The sequence below is a fragment of the Macaca nemestrina genome, chromosome 3, assembly GCF_043159975.1.
Source record: "Macaca nemestrina isolate mMacNem1 chromosome 3, mMacNem.hap1, whole genome shotgun sequence".
NCBI classification, from domain to species: domain Eukaryota; kingdom Metazoa; phylum Chordata; class Mammalia; order Primates; family Cercopithecidae; genus Macaca; species Macaca nemestrina.
Window position 1 is genome coordinate 114,769,056 of NC_092127.1, and position 20,899 is coordinate 114,789,954.

At 43.4% G+C, this 20,899-nt stretch overlaps 1 protein-coding gene across 10 annotated transcripts in view; it reads left to right on the forward strand.

The window, feature by feature from the left end:
• The first annotated feature begins 9,019 nt into the window (after nucleotides 1–9,019).
• LOC105499583 (defective in cullin neddylation 1 domain containing 4) overlaps nucleotides 9,020–20,899 on the forward strand; it is an 82,516-nt gene continuing 70,636 nt past the window's right edge. For 2 of the 10 annotated variants that reach the window (XR_011621173.1, XM_071093338.1), the window contains exon 1: nucleotides 18,058–18,234. Coding sequence is in view for 5 of the 10 variants with exons in the window: in XM_071093338.1 (XP_070949439.1) it covers nucleotides 18,210–18,234 (25 nt within the window). In the remaining 5 variants the exon portion in view is untranslated. Of the gene's footprint in view, nucleotides 9,104–16,276; nucleotides 16,398–18,057; nucleotides 18,235–18,541; nucleotides 18,699–19,267; nucleotides 19,287–19,766; nucleotides 20,398–20,899 lie in introns of those variants that run through there. The other 8 variants (XR_011621172.1, XM_011772216.2, XM_011772214.2 and 5 more) reach the window with 7 other exon arrangements.

The following is a 20,899-nucleotide window of genomic DNA, read 5'->3' on the forward strand; positions in this document are numbered from 1 at the left end:
ATCTTTTGGGTATAGACCTAGGAGAGGAATTACAGGGGCATATGATAATTCTATGTTTAAACTTTTGAAAAACTGTTTTATAAAATTTAACTCTTATTTAAGTTCAGAGGCACAAGTGCAGGTTTGTTATATAGGTAGGTAAACTTGTGTCATGGGGGTTTGTTGTGCAGATTATTTCATCACCCTGGTATTAAGCCTAGTACCCACTAGCCATTTTTCCCAGTCCTCTCCCACCTCCTACACTCCACCCTTTGATATGCCCCAATATATGTTGTTCCCCTCTATGCGTCCATGCGTTCTCATTATTTAGCTCCCACTTCTAAGTGGGAAGATGTGGTATTTGGTTTTCTGTTCCTGTGTTAGTTCGCTAAGGATAATGGCCTACAGCTCCATCCATGTCCCTGCAAAAGACATGATCTTATTCTTTTTTTATGGCTGCACAGTATTCCATGTGTATATGTACCACAATTTTTTTTCATCCAGTCTACCATCGATGGGCATTTATGGTTGATTCCATGTCTTTGCTATTGTGAATAGTGTTGCAATGAATGTACACACACGTGTCTTTATGATAGTACAATTTAAATTCCTTTGGGTATATACCTAGTAATGGGATTGCTGGGTTGAATGATATTTCTGTTTCTAGGTATTTGAGGAATTACCACACTGTCTTCCAGAATGGTTGAACTAACTCACAATCCCACGAACAGTGTATAAGAATTCCTTTTTCTCCACAACCTTGCCAGTATCTGTTATTGTTTTACTTTTAATAGCAACTATTCTGACTGGTGTGAGATGGTATCTCACCGTGGTTTTGCTTTGCCTTTCTCTAATGATCGGTAATGTTCAGTTTTTTTCATATTATTACTGGCCACATGTATGTCTTCTTTTGAAGTGTCCATTTATGTCCTTTGCACACTTTTTAATGGGTTTGTTTTTCTTTTCATTGTTAATTTAAGATCCTTATAGATGCTGTATATTAGACCTTTGTCAGACGCATAGTTTGCAAATGTTTTCTCCCATTCTGTAGGTTGTCTGTTCACTCTGTTGATCATTGCCTTTGCTGTGCAGAAGCTATTTAGTTTAATTAGATCCTACTTGTCAATATTTGCTTTTGTTGCAATTGCTTTTCATGTCTTTGTCAAGAAATCTTTTCCCATTCCTAGGTTCAGAATAGTATTGCCGAGGTTATGTTCCAAAGTTTTTACAGCTTGGGTTTTACATTTAAGTCTTCAATCCATCTTCTGTTAATTTTTGTATATGGTGTAAGGAAGGGGTCAAGTTTCAATCTTTCTGCGTATGGCTAGCTAGTTACCCCAGCACCATATATTGAATAGAGAATCCTCTCCTCATTGCTTATTTTTGTTGAAGATCAGATAGTTGTAGGTATGCAACCTTATTTCTGTGTTCTCTATTCTGTTTCCTTGGTCTATGTGCCTGTTTTTGTACCACTACCATAATATTTTGGCTACTGTAGGCCTGTAGCATAATTTGAAGTCAGGTAGTGTAATACTTCCAGCTTTGTTCTTTTTGCATAGAATTTCCTTGGCTACTCAGTCTCTTTTTTTGGTTCCACATGAACTTCAAAATATTATAGTTTTTTTCTAGTTCTGTGAAGAATGTCAATGGCAATTTAATAGGAATAGTATTGAATCTATAAATGCTTTGGGTAGTATAGTCATTTTAGTGATATTGACTCTTCCTGTTCATGAGCATGGAATGTTTTTCCATTTGTTTATGTCATCTCTGATTTCTTTGAGCAGTATTTTGTAATTCTTATTGTACAGATCTTTCACCTCTCTGGTTAGCTGTATTCCTAGGTATTTTACTTTTGTGTGGCAGTTGCGAATGGGATTGCATTTCATGTTTGGCTCTCAGCTTGACTGTTGTTGATGTATAGGAATGTTTGAGGCATTTGCACAATAATTTTGTAAGCTGGGACTTTCCTGAAGTTCTTTATCAGCTTAAGGAGCTTTTGGGCTGAGACCATGGGGTTTTCTATATATAGAGTTATGTCATCTGCAAATAGGGATAGTCTGACTTCCTCTGTTTCTATTTGGATGCCATTTATTTCTTTCTCTTGCCTGATTTCCCTGGCCAGGACTTCTAATACTGTGCTGAATAGGAGTGGTGAGAGAGGGCATCCACATCTTGTTCTGGGTTTCAAGAGGAATATTTCCAGCTTTTGTCCATTCAGTATGATGTATGCTGTGGGTTTGTCATAGATGGCTCTTATTATTTTGAGGTATGTTCCTTCAATACCTAGTTGAGAGTTTTTAAGCTGAAAGGTGTTGAATTTTATTGAAACCTTTTCTGCACCTATTGAGATAATCATATGGTTTTTGTCTTTAGTTCTCTTTATGTGATGAATCACATTTACTGATTGATGTATATTGAACCAGTCTTGCATCCTAGAGATGAAGCCTACTTGATCGTGGTGGATAAGCTTTATGATGCGCTGCTGGATTCAGCCTGCCAGTATTTTGTTGAGGATTTTTGCATCAATCTTCATCAAGAATGTTGGTTGGAAGTTTTCTTTTTTGTTGTGTTTCAGCCAGGTTTTGGTATCAGGATGATGCTGGCCTCATAGAATGGGTTGGGGAAGAGCTTTCCCTTCTCAGTTTTTTGGAATAGGTTTAGAAAGAATGATACCAGCTCTTCTTTGTAAATATGGTAGAATTCAGCTGTGAATCTGTCTGGTTCTGGGCTTTTTTTTGGTTGGTTGACTATTTATTACTGACTCAATTTCAGAGCTCATTACTGGTCTGTCCAGGGATTCAATTTCTTCCTGGTTCAGTCTTGGGAGGGTCTATGTGCCCACGAACTTATTCATTTCTTCTGGACTTTTCTAGTTTATGTGCACAGAGGTGTTCATAATATTCTCTAATGGTTGTTTGTATTTCTGTGGGGTCAGTGGTAATATCCCCCTTGTTGTTTCTGATTGTGTTTATTCGAATCTTCTCTCTTTTCTTCGTTATTAGTCTAGCTAGTGGTCCAGTTAATTAATTTCTTTCAAAAAACCAGCTCCTGGATTCATTGATCTTTTGAATGGTTTTCCGTTTCTCAGTCTCCTTCAGTTCAGCTCTGATTTTGGTTCATCTTTTTTTCTTTTGCTAGCTTTGGAATTTGTTTGCTCTTGGCTCTCTAGTTCTTTCAGTTGTGATGTTAGGTTTTTAACTTGAGATCTTTTAAGCTTTTTGATGTGGGCATTTAGTGCTATAAATTTCCCTTGTAACACTGCCTTACCTGTGTCCCAGAGATTCTGGTATGTTGTAGCTTTGTTCTCATAGTTTCAAAGAATTTCTTGATTTCTGTCTTAATTCCATTATTTACCCAAAAGTTATTCAGGAGCAGGTTATTCAGTTTCCATGTAATTGTATGGTTTTGAGTGAATTTCTTAGTCTTGATTTCTAATTTGATTGCACTGTGGTCTGAAAGAGTAGTTGCTATGATTTCAGTTATTTTTCATTTGCTGAGAAATGTTTTGTATCCAATTATGTGATTAATTTTAGAGTATGTGCCACGTGGCTGAGAGAAGAATGCATATTCCGTTGCTTTTGGGTGGAGAGTTCTGCCGACGTCTTTCAGGTCCATTTGATCCAGTGCTGAGTTCAGGTCCTGAATATCTTTGTTAATTTTCTGTACTGATGAGCTGTCTAATATTGTCTGTGGGACGCTGAAGTCTTCTACTACTGTTGTGTGTGAGTCTAAGTCTCTTTGTAGGTCTCTAAGAACTTGCTTTATGAATCTCAGTACTCCTGAGTTGGGTGAATATATATTTTGTATAGTTTTATCTTCCTGTTGAATTGAACTCTTTGTCATATAATGCCCTCGTCTTTTTCCATCTTTTGAAAAAATGTTTTCCAAAGCTGCTTTATCATTTTACATTTTCACTAGCAGTGTATAAGGGTTCCAATTTCTCCAAGATGTGTTGGTCTGTAACACTTTTGCCAAGACTTCTTATCATTTGTCTTTTGATTAGAGTCATCCTAGTTAAGTATGAAAGGGTATCCCACTGAGGTTTTGAATTGCACTTTCCTAATAAGATACTGGGAAACTTTTCACGTGCTTATTGGACATTTGTGTATATTCTTTGGAGAAGTGTTTATTCAGGTCCTTTGCCCATTTCGAAATTGAGTTAGTTGTCCTTTTAAAGTTGAGATGTGAGAGTTCTTTATATATTCATAATACTAATACCTTGTAAGATATATTATTTGCAAATCTTTTTTCTCATTCTGTGCATGGCCTTTTTACTTTCCTCATGGTGTCCTTAGAAGCACAAAAGTTTTTAATTTTGATGAAGTTCAGTTTATTTGTATATTTTTTGTCACTTGGGCTTTTGGTATTAAATCTAGGAAACCATTACCTATTTCAAGTTCACAAAAAATGTATGCCTTTTTCTTATAAGCCTTTATTTACAGTTTTAGCTCTTACACCGAAGTCAATGATGCATTTTGAGTTATGTTTTGTATACGGTGTGAGGTAGCAGGGCAAATTTATCCTTTTGCCTGTGGATATCCAGTTGTCCAGCACTATTTATTGAAAAGACTATTCTTTCTCTGATGAATTGCTTTGGCAGCCTTGTCAAAAATCAATTAACTATAAATGCTTACATTTTTATTTCTGTGCTCTGAATCTTATCTTATTGATCTACATGTCTATCGTTATGCTAGCAACACATCATCTAGATTACTGTAGACTTGTAGTAAGTTTTAAAATCTGAAAGTGTGAGCTTCCAACTTTGTTGTTATTTTTCAATATTGTTTTGACTTTTCAGTGTTCCTTGAATTTCTATACACAACTTTTTATCTGTTTTGCTAATTGCTGTATCCCTAGAGTCTAGCACAGTGCATGGTACATAGCAAGTGCTCAACAAGTATTGTTAGAACAAATGAACGCATTGTCATAAAATAACAATTAAAAAGTAGACATCTTTAAAAAAATTTCCTGCTTAGCATTTCTTTCCTCGATTCTTCTGGAAACAGCCTCTTGCCTTCTTTTGAGTACTGCCCTTTCTTTACTAACTTTATGTTGTTCCTTTGGGGCTCCCAATCCTAGTATCCAATGGCCCCAGAATAAGTTACATGATTCAGTCCTGGCCTATTCTATTCCATCGCCTGCTGTGCCATAGGCTTAGATATAAGCACATGATTTAAGCCCTGCCAATCAAGATCCTGAGATCACACATTTTAAAGAGTGACCCTAAACTGCAAGATAATATATCCTTACCAAAATGAGAAGTGTGTGAAACCACACACACACAAAATACTCAAAACCACCATCACAACCAAAACAAGTCAAAACATACATAGAAGTGGAAACAAGACAATGAGAGGAGTCCCATTGAGTTCTAGTTCCTAGATCAAGTTGACCCTGAGGCTAGATTATGTCCATGGAACTTGGCAAGATTCTTGATTGCACACAACAAAAGTGACTCTGGTTAACTTATACAGATTATTTAGTGGGAAAGCACTGGGGAGTTCATAGAATGTATGGAAAGTTTGAAAACCCTAGCTTATGCAAGAACCGAGCAGTTTAGAGCATAATTTAAGTCTTGCCACAGAGATGGGCCACTTAGGATGCTGCCACTGACACCAGGCCAGTGCTCCAGACACTTCCTGCACAATGCTGGACTCTGCTACCTCTGAATTCTCTGCTTTTCTGTTAGACCCTCAACTTTGCTGGAATCAAGTGACTATCTCTAATACACTCTTGTACCTTTGCAACACGTTGTAAAGGTGCAAAGTCCTGGGCAAGAGTATCTGCTTTTTTATTACATGGTCCCAGGCAAGCCACTGAGGCCCCTTTCTCAGTGTCAGGGCCAGTGCTCAATAAATACATTTTCTTCTATTAGTATACCTACTTTGCCTTGTCTTGATTACTCCTTTTTTTTTTTTTTTTTTTTTTTTTTTTTTTTTTTTTTTGCCTAAGCTATAAAGGTTGAACTCTTATCATTTACCACAAAAGTAATCCGACTAAAGGAAACAAAAATAATAGTGAAAGCCACAGCAACTTATGAAATTTTATGAGGTACCTGAATAAGTGTTTTACATGCCGTATTAATTTCTTATGACTGCTATAACAAATTACCACAAATTTTACTGGCTCAAAACGGCACATATTTATTGTCTTACAGTTCTCGAATCAGAACTTCAAAATGGCTCTCATGGGATTAAATCCAGGTGTTGTCAGGGCTGTGTTCCTTCTGGAGGCTCTAGGGTAAATCTGTTTCCTTGCCCTGTTCAGTTTCTAGAGGTCACCACGTTCATTAGCTTTTGGCTCCTGGCTCCTTCCAGAGATCGCCTTACTCTGACTCTATCACATCTTCTTCTCTGATTCCCTCCTTCACTTCTAAGGACACTTGTGATTACATGAGGCCCATAGTGAGAATCCAGGATAATCTCCCCATCTCAGGGTCCTTAATTACATCTACAAAGTCTCTTTTGCCATTATTCTGTCTTTCGCATTATGAATTGTCTGCTTGAGTCCCCATAACAGGACTGTGAGGCAGGTGGCGCTATTCGGCCATTTTAGAGAGAGAAAAATCTTGCCTAGAAAGGCGGTATAACAATGTCCTCTGTTGGGTGGAAGAGCCAAGTTCAAACCTTGGCTATTTGATTGCAAAATCTAGGTGTAGCATCTTTTTGCAACCCCCACCACCTGGCTTCAATAGATTTGCTGGTTCTATAGTTTTGGGGGAGAAAGTGTGAATAGAATCCGATGGATGCATTGTCTTCATGTTTATCACCTTATGGGATGAATTGTGAAAAGAATGACAGATACTCTCGAAACCCTTGGATCCCAAGATGCTGGGAAGAATAGCAACCTAATTCTATGATTCGTATACCCAAATATTGGTTTATTCAGCAGCCTCTGTAGGCCAGCCTGGGTCTCAGTCAATAGAGTCTGGCTTATTAAAAAGGGACATGAGTCTCAAATACCAGCTCAAATATCAGCCTCAAATACCAGCCTTTTAAACAAAAAGCCTCAAACACCAGCTTCTTTAACAAAACTAATAGCAATGGTGGCGGCACCAGCAGCAACAGCACGAGATGCAGTAAGAAGCTGAAATTCTTCAGGCCCTGGAGTTGCAGGGGAAGGATATGCCGCAAAGAGTGATTACCTTTAGTATGAGAATAATACAAAGACCAATGGGAACGCAGACTGTTGCCGGATGACAAAACCACAGAGGATTTCGAGTTGCCTGACACCTCTAGACAAGGCCCTAGTGGATATTAAGCACAGAGTGAAAGTCATCTTTAACATTCAGCAATAGACTTTCAGATCTGAAAAGCATCTTAACCTAAAGGGGCCCCACTGGCACTCAACATACTGAGACAGAACAAAAGCTGCAGACTCTTTTCCTCATGAAATCAACCCCTCTAGCTATCCATAGACAAATTCTAGAGTCATCAGACTCAAATCGGAGTCATCTACTAACGTAAGTATAAGCCCGAGACTGCATATAGAAATACTACCAGTAGAAACCTGTGGATGAACTTGGAGGGTGATGAGAGAAGTACAGAAAAGCCAATCTATCCCTCAATATTTCACCACATCATCCGGCCATGGTGGATGAAATGACTACTGGCAAAGAATTTGTCAAATCTTGATTTGCGAAATATTTACTGAGTTTCAATTATCTGCTAGAGACAGTGCTAAATCATTAACGATAGAGTTCTTGCTCTAAAGGAGAGGGAGTCATACAGAGTAGAAGTTTCTATCATGGAAGGATGAGGTCTGGTAGAGATAATGGAGGCTCCCTGGACTTTGGAGGAAGGACAGTTGGACAAGCTTTGCTCTATGAGCTGTGACTTTCCTGGTTTCAAGGGACAGAAACCTAACTTGAACTATAGAGGGGGAAGGATTGCCGTGAGACCAATGCACTGGAAGGACAGAGAATTGGCCAGGCCTTGGGAGTGATTGAAACCAGAGGCTAGAAAGTCATCATCAAGACAAGGCCATTGCGTGGGCTGTTCTCTGTGTCTGGAAAGCTCTTTCCTCCAATTTAGTTTATCTTTTGCTCGTCGTTCATGTGATTCCAGTCACCTCCTCAGTGAAGCCTCCCCCTCCTACCACTCAACTCCCTGACTGGATCACACCCAGATTCCTGGCTGTTCCACTCAAGTGTTTGGGCAAATTAGAAAAAGGTGATCCCTTTGGCTAGACAGTGCCAGTATGTGAAAAACAGAGTGCCCCTTTTTCTAAGCAAACACAGCTTCTCACCAGGGTTCTTGGCTTGATGAGCAGAGTATAAGTGACATTTCAGCCTGCTTGGCCCCTTTGCTCATGCTGTTTTATGCAGTGCACAAATTGCACAACTGTATATAGCAACTGAGCCAGATTCCACATCTCTCAAAAAAAACTGTGCACTTTTTCATCTCACTACTTGTTAAAATGGTAGTTTTACTTTGCTTACATGATTATTTAAGGCAAGCCCCATGAAGGCAGCAACTGGGTACATTCTCGCACAATGTACAATGTCTAGAGCCCAGGACAGTGTCTGACATATTGAAGGCCCTGGATAAATAATAGTTGTTTCATGAATGAAATGAGTATGTAAGGAAATGAGTGTTTCTGACTATTTCTCTTAGACTAGCTTTTTCTATGAGGTGGGAGCCATGGTTGTTGGTAGCTATGAGCTCACAGCCACAGAAGGCTGCTTCTCCTTAATTCTAATTTTTAGAATTCCAGGAAAGGATATTTATTGGTCCAGCTGAGATCACATGCTCTCTGGGAGTGGGAGTCTCCCTGACTGGCAACCCCTAATAAAACTTAGTTGCATAAATGGTGGAGTAAACAGTTTCCCAATAGACAAAGGAGTCCTTCTCAGCCAAAGATGGGAGGGCTAAACAGAAACAACTCCAGATGTCCCCCAAAGAGCCCACTTATGTCCACAGGCTGGCCACTTCTGTGTCTTCCTTTCCTCACCTGTGAAAGGAGAGAATGTGCTGAGCTGACCTCTGAGATTATCTAGCCCCAAGATTCCATTCCCTTTTGTTCCAGTTCTGGTTCTCCAGCAAAATTCTGTTCTAGTGCTGGAGGCAGTAAGTGGAAAAAGACATGACTGTGGGGAGCCTCAGTGAAGGAAGGCTTAATGGAGGTGAGCTTTAAGCTGTGGCATCAAGGTGTAGGAGGATTTGTATACCGAGAGCGGAAGGAGGGGAGATTTTGAGAGTGGGAGCCTGGCTTGGGGAAGTATATTAGGTTTTGGTGTTAAGCCATTTGTTTGTTAGAAGTCTCTCTCTCTCTCCCTCTCACTCACTCTCTCTCTCTCTCTCTTGTTTTCTTTTTCTTTTTTCTTTCTTTGCTGTAAATCTGTTTGTACGGGATAATACCTTAACTTGTCTATATTTTTCCCCTAACCAAGAACAGCAAGCCAATCATCCACAAGGATCTGAGGGAATGAGACACTGGAAAAGCAAGTTTTGATAAGGGCAAGTTAATCAAAATAGGTCCTAAATGCAAACGTCTCTAGGGTATCTGAATTAGGCTGTTTCCGTTGGGGTCTATACTTTGTATGTGTGCTGGGGGTTTTGGAGGGTGGTAGTTTGTGCTCCAGTAGCACAAACTGAGAGCGCTTCAGGGAGTCAGGGAAGAAAGAAGCATCTCCATTTCATGATGCTAAAAGGACATGAGGCTCTTACACACCCAACTGGCCCTATACCCTTCCCTAGATCATTAAAATAGAATAATTTTGGCACTCGTCTATTCTCCTTCTGAGTCTTCAGGCTTCTTCTCTGTGGCTTTCTTCAAGGATGTTGCTCAAGCTCTTTTTAATCTTCAGCCTATTCATAAGATTAGGGAACAAAGAGTGAGGTTTGCCTTTACTTGCTGAGAATGGGCCTTGTCCCGAAAATGGGAGCAGTCTGTCCAGGAGGGCCACCCACCAGGAGCCATGGTCAGAGGCCCTGGGCACCTGGTACAGGAATCTGGAAAGGGAAGCAGAGGCTCCCAAAGAGGATGTGGGAGAATGGGAGCAAACGACGCACTTCTGATCCACGCACAATGGCAATCCTTTAAAGTCGCGTTGCCTGCAACTACACTCTTCTACTTAGGGACCTACTTTTACATATACCAACTTGTGGTCCTGTTTCCAGATCCTCTAATCTGCTTATCAAGGAAGAGAATAAAGGCCCATACCCTGATACTGGGGAAACTGTGTTTCATGTTGCCCCTAATGGGGGGCAGAGAGAACATAGGAGATTTGCCGTGGACTCCAAAGACTATGCTAGGTATCTACTGATGCTAGAAAAACAAGCACAGCTTTCACATTAAAGAATTTGGAGTCTGTGTTGGGGATGCGGGTAGCGGGTGGCCAAGCAGCCTTCTGTAAAATGTTATCAAAGAGGCAACATAGCACAGTGAGTAAAAATACCGATCTGAAGCTGGTCTGCTAGGATTTCATTCTCTGACTTCCACCACTTACTAGCTGTGTGTCTTTGAGAAAGTTACTTTACCTCTCTGTGCTTCAGTGTTTTCACCTATAAAGTGAGTTTTACAAAAATATCTACCTCTTGGGATTGTTGGGAGGATTAATGACTTAACATAAGTACTTGAAACAGTACCCTGGTACAAAGTGAGTGGTACATAAAATGTTTGCCAATATTTCTATTCCCCAATCTGTTATCTGTGGATTTGAAATGTTTCTCAAAGCTAAAGTTATAAAATGTGAATGGAGGTTCAGGAACCACTGAGGTTGTGGTGATGGTGCTTTGAAGTCAGAAAAAGTGCTTGTGAGATGGAAGAGTAAAGAATAAGAGATAAGTTGTTGTGGGGGCCCAAGGCTGGACTTGTAGGCTAAGATTAGCCTGTGGGATGGGGACAGGGCAGCTGGGAGGTCTGGGGCATTTCTGGGGCTTGAGGAGCTGCTTGAGGTCTCAGGTTGAGGGTGAGGGGATGCCATGATGAGATGAGAGAGATGGCAAAGGGAGACCGTGGGTGGGGGTACCCAAGTCCGGGTGTGGGTGGCTGCACAAGAAGCAGTTTTGACTAGACCCCTGTTTCGAACTGGAAGTGGGTAAAATTTGGAAAGAGATGAAATCTATTCTTGGCATTTGGTCTCCAAGAGCTCTTCTCCTCTCTTGCTTCATGTCCAGTACCTTCCCACTGCCTTAAAATGCTGGCCCCCAAAGCCAAGCCTTCCTCCTCCCACTGCTCTACAGCCTGAAACTGTTCACTTCACCCACCAGCCCCCTAACAGAATTCCCATCATTTGAGTGCAGGCTCGGATGTCAACCAGACTCGGAAGGAAAGCTAACAAAGTGGAACTAATCTCTCACTAACAAAATTACTGATAGCCATGGATTGTTCCCCAAAGCCCCTGGCTTTTGAAAATGAAATACTTGTTAACTCAAATGTTTAATCTAGGAATTCTTAACTCAGGAGCCGGTGGGGTAGGCATGAGAGGGTTGCAGGCCTCTGATAATCATCATTGTGAATGATTATTAAAAGGGGTCTGTGACCCCTAAAATGTTAAGGGCCATTTGCTTTAACCTGTCTTGGCTGAGGCAGTATAACAAAGTAAAATGTAAGCATTCGGGTTAGTTGGAAATAAATATTTTTCAGTGGAGTAAGCTAGTGATTTGCATGTGTTTGTGTGCATGCCTGCAAATGAACATATGTGTGTGTCTCCAAATTTATTTCTTTTTCAATTTTGGAACCACAGATTTTTCTTCAATGCTTTGATTCATTGCATTTCTCCCACCAGCATAGCTCCTGTGGTAGATTCAGTTGGGGTTCAGATCTGAGTGTTGGGCAGAATGGGGTGGCTGAGGTGGCTGTAACTTGGTTGTAGGGTCTGGAATCTGCTTACTCATGGGTTTTTGATGTACTGCATGTTCTTCCCCCCTAGGACAGGAAGTTCTTACTTCCATAACACATTATCATCACCAAGGAAGTGAGCACATATTTTCCACAGCTCCCATCCTCCCTTCCCTACCCCATTTCCTATTGCTGTCTGCCTTCCCCATCCACTTCCCAGAATGCTTCACTTTGCCATAATGAGATGCTCAGCTGCCATGCAGGCACCAACAACCAGAGATGGATGGGGTCTCCTGTACTGCCCTGAGAGGGATCTTAGAAAGACACTGTATTCATGGTAGCAGGCTAGAGAAGGCAAGGAGAAATGAAGAGCCCGACCAAACACAGATGCCATTATCCAAATAAAATGATTATTCTTTCGTCCAGCCCCTGCTAACTGGAGTAACTGAAGCAATGCTATATTTATGGAAAACACCATAAAGGTCATGCATTGTTTAGACTCAATTGGAAAATTGCACCTTCTGAGATCAAATTTAATGCAGCATCATTAGGACTTGATTAGCTCAATGCAGAATAAGGTGAAAATACTCAATTCAGAGAAGAACATGTGGTAATAAATGAATATATTTTTATTCAAATACTTTGTTAATTCCCTAGACAGGTGTGATTTCCATAAAATAAAAGGTCCTGAGTAAAAAGGAAAAAAAGTCAGTTTAAGAATTCTATGGCTGTACTGGAATAAAATGTTAGCAAAAAGACTTACTAATGCTACCCTGATAGTGATGTGTTTAGAAATCTTAGAAGTTAGAAATAATTTACAAATAAAGGATATTTTCTCCATATCCAGGAGAGGCAAAAAAAAAATTGCTAAATGAAATTAAAATTGAAACACAGATGTCACATCTAAGTATAATTGGAAAATTCTTAGCTTTTCTGAGAGATTTCTAAGATGGCTTCTTTCTAAAGAAAGAAATCAGAATTTTTTAGAAAATTTAAAAGTATAAGGCTAGGTGCTATTGCTCATACCTGCAATCCTAGCACTTTGAGAGGCTTAAGGCAGGCAGATCACTCGAAGTCAGGAGTTAGAGACCAGCCTGACATACATGGTGAAACCCTGTCTCTACTAAAAATATAAAATTAGCCGGGCATGGTGGCACACGCATGTAGTCCCAGCTACAGGATGAGCCACGAGAATCACTTGAACCCAGGAGATGGAGATTACAGTGAGCCGAGATCATGCCACTGCACTCCAGCCTGGGTTTTCAGTGATATGTCAAAGTTGAGAATTTATAACATTCAGCAGAGCTTCATTAAACACGCTGAATAAATAATCTCATTTGCTGTGGGAATAAGGCCAAAGGGTAAAATAGGTAAGAATTTAGTAACCTGGAAGTAATCCTTCTGACCCATAGTTTTCATTATATACATCTATAAAAGGAGTCTGAGTGGCTTGATGTTCATCCCTAGAAAGAGGCCTAGTTTCACTTTATTTATTTATTCATTTATTTATTTATTTATTTATTATTTATCTATTTGAGGCAGGGTCTCATTCTGTCACCCAGGCTGGAGTGCAGTGGTGTGATCTCAGCTCACTGCAGCCTCCACCCGTAGGGCTCAAGGGATCCTCCCACCTCAGCTGCCTGAGTGGCTAGGATTACAGGCAGCTGCCACCACACCCAGATAAATTTGCATTTTTTTGTAGAGATAGGGTCTCCCTGTGTTGGCCCAGGTTGGTATCAAACTCTTGGGTGCAAGCGATCTGCCCACCTCGGCCTCCTAAAGTGCTGGGATTTCAGGCATGAGCCACCATGCCCAGCCTGGTTTCACTATCTTTTGAGAGCATGTTAACATCCATATTATTGTATTCTTATAAATAATCTCTGAGGTGTATAGGGGCATATATTAACCTGATTAAAAAGAGAAGGAACTGGCCAGACGTGGTGGCTCATGCCTGTAATCTCAGCACTTTGGGAGCTGAGGCAGGCAGATCACCTGAGGTCAGGAGGTCGAGACCAGTCTGGCCAACATGGCAAAACCCCGTCTCTACTGGAAACACAAAAATAGTCGGGTGTGGTGGCATGTACCTGTAATCCCAGCTACTTGGGAGGCTGAGGCAGGAGAATCACTTGAACCCAGGAGGCAGAGGCTGCAGTGAATGGAGATCCCACCACTGCACTCCAGCCTGGGTGACAGAGTGAGACTCCATCTCGAAAGAGAGAGAGAGAGAGAGAGAAAAGGAAGGAAGGAAGGAGAGAAGGAAAGAAGGAAGGAAGGAAGGAAAGAAGGAAGGAGGGAAGGAAGGAGAGAAGGAAGGAAGGAAGGAAGGGAGTGAGGGAAGGAGGGAAGGAGAGAAAGAAGGAAGGAAGGAAAAAAGGAAGGAAAGAAGGAAGGAAAGAAAGAAAACCAACAAGAAAGAAAGCAAGAAAGCAAGCAAGCAAGCAAGAAATGCACAGCACAGGAATATTAAAAACAGGGAGTCTGGCTACTTAGGGGCACGTTCACTTATTAGCTGGGTAGCAAGTTATCAAAGCTCTTGAAGCTTCAGTTAACTTACCTGTAGATTGGGGATACTATTAGTTATTAGTACTCCACTGGGTTGTTGTGAGATTAAGTAGATTGGTTTACCAGTACAGTACTATCAGAGTAGTGCCTGTCACATAGGAAGCATTAAGAAAGAATCTGTTGTCACTTGGGACAGCAAATTCAGTTGGTCATATTTGGAGAAAGAAAACTATCCTGCCCTTTATGGATAAATTCTCCTTTTTGAGGGGATTTATTTTCATTTCCAAATCCTAGAAACCCACCTAGCCCGACTTTTTATTACTAAAGGAGTTCCGCCAACTCTCTCACTGTAATCTAAGGCCAAATTAATTCCTCCCTGTACTGTGTTCTTTCTTATTCTTTTTAAATCTTACCAGGGACACATTTATCTGTCTGTGCAGCCCCAACTTAATTTCAGTCTTGAGGACTATGCTATTTTTCCTTCTACTCCCAATCCCAACACACGCAGGAAAAGCATGCTACAGTGGGCTTAGCAGAATTTAGGGGAAAGCTTAACGTTTGATAGAAGAGCTCTGCTGTTTTTTTTTTTTCTCTTACTAGACTTCTCCATATCACATTCTAATCTAGGCTTAGGGCATTTCAAAATATATCTGATTAAAATTAATATTGTACAACTAATAAAGTAGAAAAATTCCAATTAAATTAGGTATCATTAACATGAAGTAACTTGCTTCAATATTACCCTAAGGCACTAACTGGGTGAAATGAAACGGCATAAAGACTGCATCTCCAAATATCTCTACCCATCACAGTCCCAAGATATTCAATTATTAATTTTTTTCTCCAGGGATTCAAATATAAATGTACAGAAGTATAACATTATTATCTCAGTAAACCTCTCCATGGGGATCATGTTCTTTGGGGATACTACCAATGAGAAAAAAAAAGTAAAGTATTGAATTATATACTGAAAAATCCTGAATGAAATTCATAAAAAAGAAGGCAACATTTCCACCATGAAGCAGACTTGTATTAGATTGGCATAGTAACTTTCAGATGGGGAGGGAGAGTAGTTTACCTATCTTTGGAATTTGAAGCTTTGATATTAGACAGTGTGGTACAGAGGATAGACCCAGACTAAGAGTTGGGAAACCTGAATTTAAGCACTGTTTTGTTATCAACTAGCCGAATGACTCAGATTAGACATTTAACTCCTTTGGACCTCAAGTCTCATATTTTTAAAACGAGGACATTGGATTTGATAATCACCAAGGTTCTTTTCCAGATCTAAAATTTCATGTATAGTAAACATTCATTTTAAGGGGTATGGTTAACCAGTGCCTACTACAATATTTGAAAGCATTGTACTAGGTGCTAGGTAAATAAAAAAATAACTATAACAAGTTTCCTGATCTCAAAGGTTTATATGTTATGGATTATTTAAATGACCAGCTAATATTTGCAGAGCATTATGTAGTCATTTTACTATACTTCATAAAACGTGGGGGCAGTGAGGCTCAGACGACTAGAAATGAGCTTTGCCTGTTAATCGTTAGGCTGTAGCTGACTCATTATAAAGATCTGGGTAAATTACCTCTAAGTCTGTTTTTTACTTGAAAATAATCATACTGACTCAACTGAAAGCAATGTTGAGAAATAACAGGTTGTACATTCCATAAATTTTTATGGACACCATGTACATGCCAGGCCAGTGTTGGGAGCTGGGGCAAAGCAGCCAACCCATCCTTCATCTAGCTTAACTCTTATACACATTATTATAAAGTATGCTGCAAATAAATTAATACAGCAAATGGCTAGCTATAATCAATTGTGGGCTTATTGTAATTTAGAGGTGTCACGAAGGAAGCCCTTTTCTGTGCAAAATAACATGTGTCTCAGCCTTTGAAGTACAATGTAAACGGTAAAAAAAAAAAAACCCATAAATATTACACATACAAAAGATTTGAAACTTGTATAAGAAGACATATAATTTACTATTTCCTAGATGTAGATTAAGCTGAAACATAAATAGAAGAAAGAATGCAGAAGCAGCGTCCCTGCTCAGAGTAAGGGCGGACATTCTTACTGCTAGATCTGCCCAGCGAGCAATCTGCTATCTCAAGAGTTCAGAGGTACCTATCCATCACTGTGGGGCCCCGCTGAGGCACTGTCGTGATAAAGGTGATCAATAAGGATGTTCTATGAGAGATTCTTGTCTTGAGAAGGAACCTGAAGTAAATAATAAATAACTTCAGGTACAGTTCTGAGATTCCATAAAGTGATTCATAAATGTTTGAATGATAAAAATATGATATAAATAAAATTATAAGGATGTAATTTATTAAAGAGAAATTAGAGATTAAGATGGAGGGAGCGTTTTAGCATGGGAGTGCTGTGGGACACAGAAACTGGTTTGTCTGAGCCCCTTCCAAATAGCATAACATCTGTGTCCTGATTTAAAATCTACATTTCAGAGCCTCGAAACCCAAAAGCCTTGGCTGTAGAAATCTAAAACCAAAAAGACCATGCGTTCTGTTACCTGTGATTTGTGGTGTCACCACTCTTTGAGGCTCCCAGATGGGGCAGGGCCTTGGGATATGGGGATGCCTTGTAGGTATGTTGTTGTTGGAGTTGGTGGTGGGGATGGGGATGGAGGCAGGGTAGGGTAGGGGTGGGTTGGGGTGGGGGGAATCCTCCGTTAATATCTCGAAATATTATTCTGTTGCCATAACGCAGCGTGTTAAGTTAGTTTCAAGTATTGAAAAACCAGGGCAGATCTCATGGAAATGGTGCAAATTCTTGACTTAGGGTCAGAAGAATTCACCAAAATTAACGTCTCTCTGTGCCAAATAACAGCCAGTTTCAATTTCTGGACGGCCTCTCCGCGTGAGTGACAGGTTTTCTTAGATGCCGCGGGGGGTCTTTCGCGGGCTGGTGGCCTGCCCCCTGGACTCGTCCATGTGTCAGGCTGAGTCCGCAGCTTAGAGCGCGGCCCTGTATTTCTGTCTGATGTCTGGGGCATACAGATATGTGTGACGGACAACGCTCGTGGCATTCGAAGCCTCTTTAACAGACGTTTGTGACGAGAGGAAAGAAGTGTGCGAACTCTGGGAAACAAGTGTGCGGACTCTGGAAAAGAAGTGGATTTCGAAAGTGGGGAGGGGATGGATCTTCGTAGGAGAAATGGAAATTTGCTGCTCACTAGAGGGTTTGCTGGAAATGAAGACGCGGCAATTCTTAATCCAGTTTCCTGCAGTAGGAAACAGCGGGCAAGGGAAGTCCCAGTTCAAGTTCGGAGCGAAGTGGGCTCCTGCAAGGAGCCGCCCGGAGGCGTGGGACAAGTGGCGGGAGACCCGGCCGCGTCGCGCCGGGCGCTAGGGACGGACGCACTTCCCTACTTCCAGCAGCGGGTACGAGCCGCCCCAACTGCGCTGCCCTGCTCGATTCTTTGGGAAACACTTCGCGAGCTTTGTTTCAGACGCCGACCCATCTTTCTTGGTGGGTCTGCAGCTCCACCAATCACGCCCGCCACTGGGCGGGGTTTCAGGGTCAAGGTGGACCAATTTTCCAGCATCGCCCCTACACGCGCTCTCGGACCCCTGGGGGTGACTGACAGCAGCCGGGCCCAACCCGCTGCTCCGGAGCGTGGCCTCCGCCTGGGGCGTTACGAAGACAAGGCCCCAGGACCAATCGTATTGGCCCGTGGGGGGCGGGGCCTCGCTGCCAGCTCCAGACCAGCGCTACCCGCACTCCTTTTGTCATATGAGAGACGCGGCGGGGCGGCCCCTCAGCCGCGGTTTAGCCAATGGAGAAGGCGAGATGGGCGGGCTGGGAGTGCCTGGCGGCGGGTCGTCAGCTCCGAGCCGAGGTGCAGTGAGCTGGTCGGGGGACCGCGAGGCGAGCGCGGAATCCTGGGCGGCGAGCGGGGTGTGAGCTGCCTGAAAATGCACTCGGATGCCGCCGCTGTCAGTGAGTAGCTGAGAGCCAGCCAGCGGGCCGGGGCCGGGCGGCTACCAGAACTAGCCACTCGGCTCCCGCAGTCCCCGCCCCATGCCTCCGGTCCCGAAACGCGCCGGGAGCCCTTGCCCGGGAGCCACCCCTTCCCCTCCCGGGGCCGGGGCGGGCGGTGACGCTGCGGGCGGGCGGGCGGCGCGGGGCGGGGGCGGGCGTAGGGGGAAGGGGCCGGCCTGCGGGGAGGGCGGAGGTTGAGGGGGACTGGCTCTGTTTCAGTGTTGGGGGAAGGGAGGGCTGGACTTGCGATGAAGGGCCGAGACCCGAGTGTCCGGGGTGAATGGAGGTGGAGGCGGCGTTGGGCTCTAGCGGGCAGGGCCGGGAGGGTGGCACCGGCGAGGAGAGGGAGGGAGCGAGCGAGCGGGGATTCCAAAGGATTTCCAAAGGCCTGAGCGGTGCGGGCGGCTCCGTGAGAAAGGCGGGTGAGTGAGAGGGGGGCGCGGGGGCGGGGACAATTGGAAGAAGGGCTGGTTGGCGGGGGTGGGGGGAACAATGGGTTGGGGGAATGGGGGCAGCCACAGAGCGGGGCTGGAGGGCGGGCGAGGGGATGAGGGCTGATGTAACGGGAGAGCGAGGTGGTGGGAGGGACTGGGGTGTAATGGTAGTTGGGGAGTCCGGCGAGGCGGGAGGGGCGTTGGAAGGGCGGTGGGTAGCGGAGAGTGGTGGTAGGGGAAGATATTGAGGTAATGGGATGGGGCAAGTGTACAACGGTAGGGCGATTGGGAGGAAGAGGAGAAAAAGGTGGGGAGGATTTAGGGTGGCAGAGTGGGGGCAGGGGTAGAGAAATAAAGTGGGGGTGAGGAGCTAGTCGGGGAGGAAGAGGAGGTGGGGCGGAGTTGGCCAGGAGGATTGTCATGTCCAGATTCGGTCCGGAGCCGGGCTAAGGGGGTGTCAGACTGTGCTTAGGGGAGGTGCTTCCTCTCCCCGTCGAGGCAGGGTCCCTTGAGGGGGGATTCCAAGCTTCTGGGTGCGGAGAGAGGAGGGGGCGGTGCTGAGGTGGAGGGGACGAGGTAAGTGCCCCAAGGTTGGAACTGGCCGCGGTTCCCCCGGGGCGGCGGGAAGCGAGGTCGGCGCTGGCGCGGGCTCCGGCTGCGAGACTAGGAGGCGGAGCAGGGGTGCGGGCTGCGGGTTTTCCGCCGCAGGAGCCGGAGGGGTCGGGCCCTGAAGGCCAGGTCCGGGGCTTGGCGCGGGGGAGATGTCTGGGTCCCTGGCAGTCCGTGGGTTTGGTAGTCTGTGACGCAGTTGTCTAATTTCTGGCTATTAGGTGTGGGGGTTGGTACCATGGAACCCGCTTCCCTGGAGGGATGGCTGGGCCCTAGGCCGCGCGCCACGCCCTGGGGGCGCGACTTCTCCCAGGCGTGCTGGGAGGGCGCTTGAGGGGTTTCCTTTAGGGTTTGTCTCCAGTCAACGGGTGTGAAGGGGAAATGCGGTTCCGCGGAATTCTGGGACTTGTAGTCGCGGCCGCGCCGGACCACGGTTGGGTTGGGTGCACGTGGGTAACTGTGGAAACGAGTCCCGGCCTGCAGCGCGCCCTCGGAGCCTCCCTGCTCGGCGAACTTGTGCTTTATTACCTGGCCAGCCCCTGCGCGCTCTCGGGAGGCGGTTGAGTTCCCAGAGACGGAGCGGCTCCCCAGCCCTTCTCCCTTGCGAGAGGGAGAGCTCAAGCCAGGCGCAGCCCTCTCAGGCTTGGGTTCTTGATCCCCAAGTGAATTTCCCCCTGCATTTTGTTGGCCTCACTCGTGGAATAAATGCTTGGTCTTGAACCATCATGCGCACAGGTTGTGGGAAAACATTCAAGAAGCAATACAATGTAAAGCAACCTTTAGAATGGTGTATTATGGCATCCAGTGTATGTAAGCACTGGGTTCAAACATTGCCTTACATAAATATGAGAACACAGTGGAGGTACATGTAACCCTCGTAAAGATAATGTAGACTGTGTGTTGGTATTTCTTGGGGTGTTTGAAAAAATAATCCACTTGAAATGAATGATGGAGGTGGCTTAATGGAATTTAGGGTGGCAATATGAAGGTGAGCAAAGGTGATATGTGATGTCTTCAATTTTCGAAGAAGCTTGGAAAGCAAATGAGAATAGAAGAAAACTGTAAGAAGTGGAGAACCGTAAGACTTTTTTTTTGTTTGCTTGCTTTGTTTTTAGCTGCTGGCTGCAATTCCTTCTCTCCTTAATATTAGAAACCTTCCTCTCTGTAGGTAGACTCTCTAAACATCACATCCTTCACCAGTTCCCTTTACTGTTTACAGGGAAGGCACTCCAGAATCTGTCATGTAGAAGGCTAAGATTTAATGCAGAGATGATAGATTTTTGTATGTAAAATATAAGGTATTATGAAACTATTGGCAACATGGTCATTAGAAGAATATTGTAATTTTTCTGATGATAAAAATATTACCAAGAAGTCCTAAAGTTTGTAAACCTTTTGGTGTGATTACAAATATACTGAACTTGGATACTTGATTGATGGTTCTTTTCATGATGAGTGAAAAATTGGGCAGTGTGTGGTGTTCTTGTGGAGATCATTTATATCTATCTGTCGTATTTTACGTAATCGTGTGGTGAAATATCCAGGAAACTCTTGGTAATATATAAATATGTACAAAAATA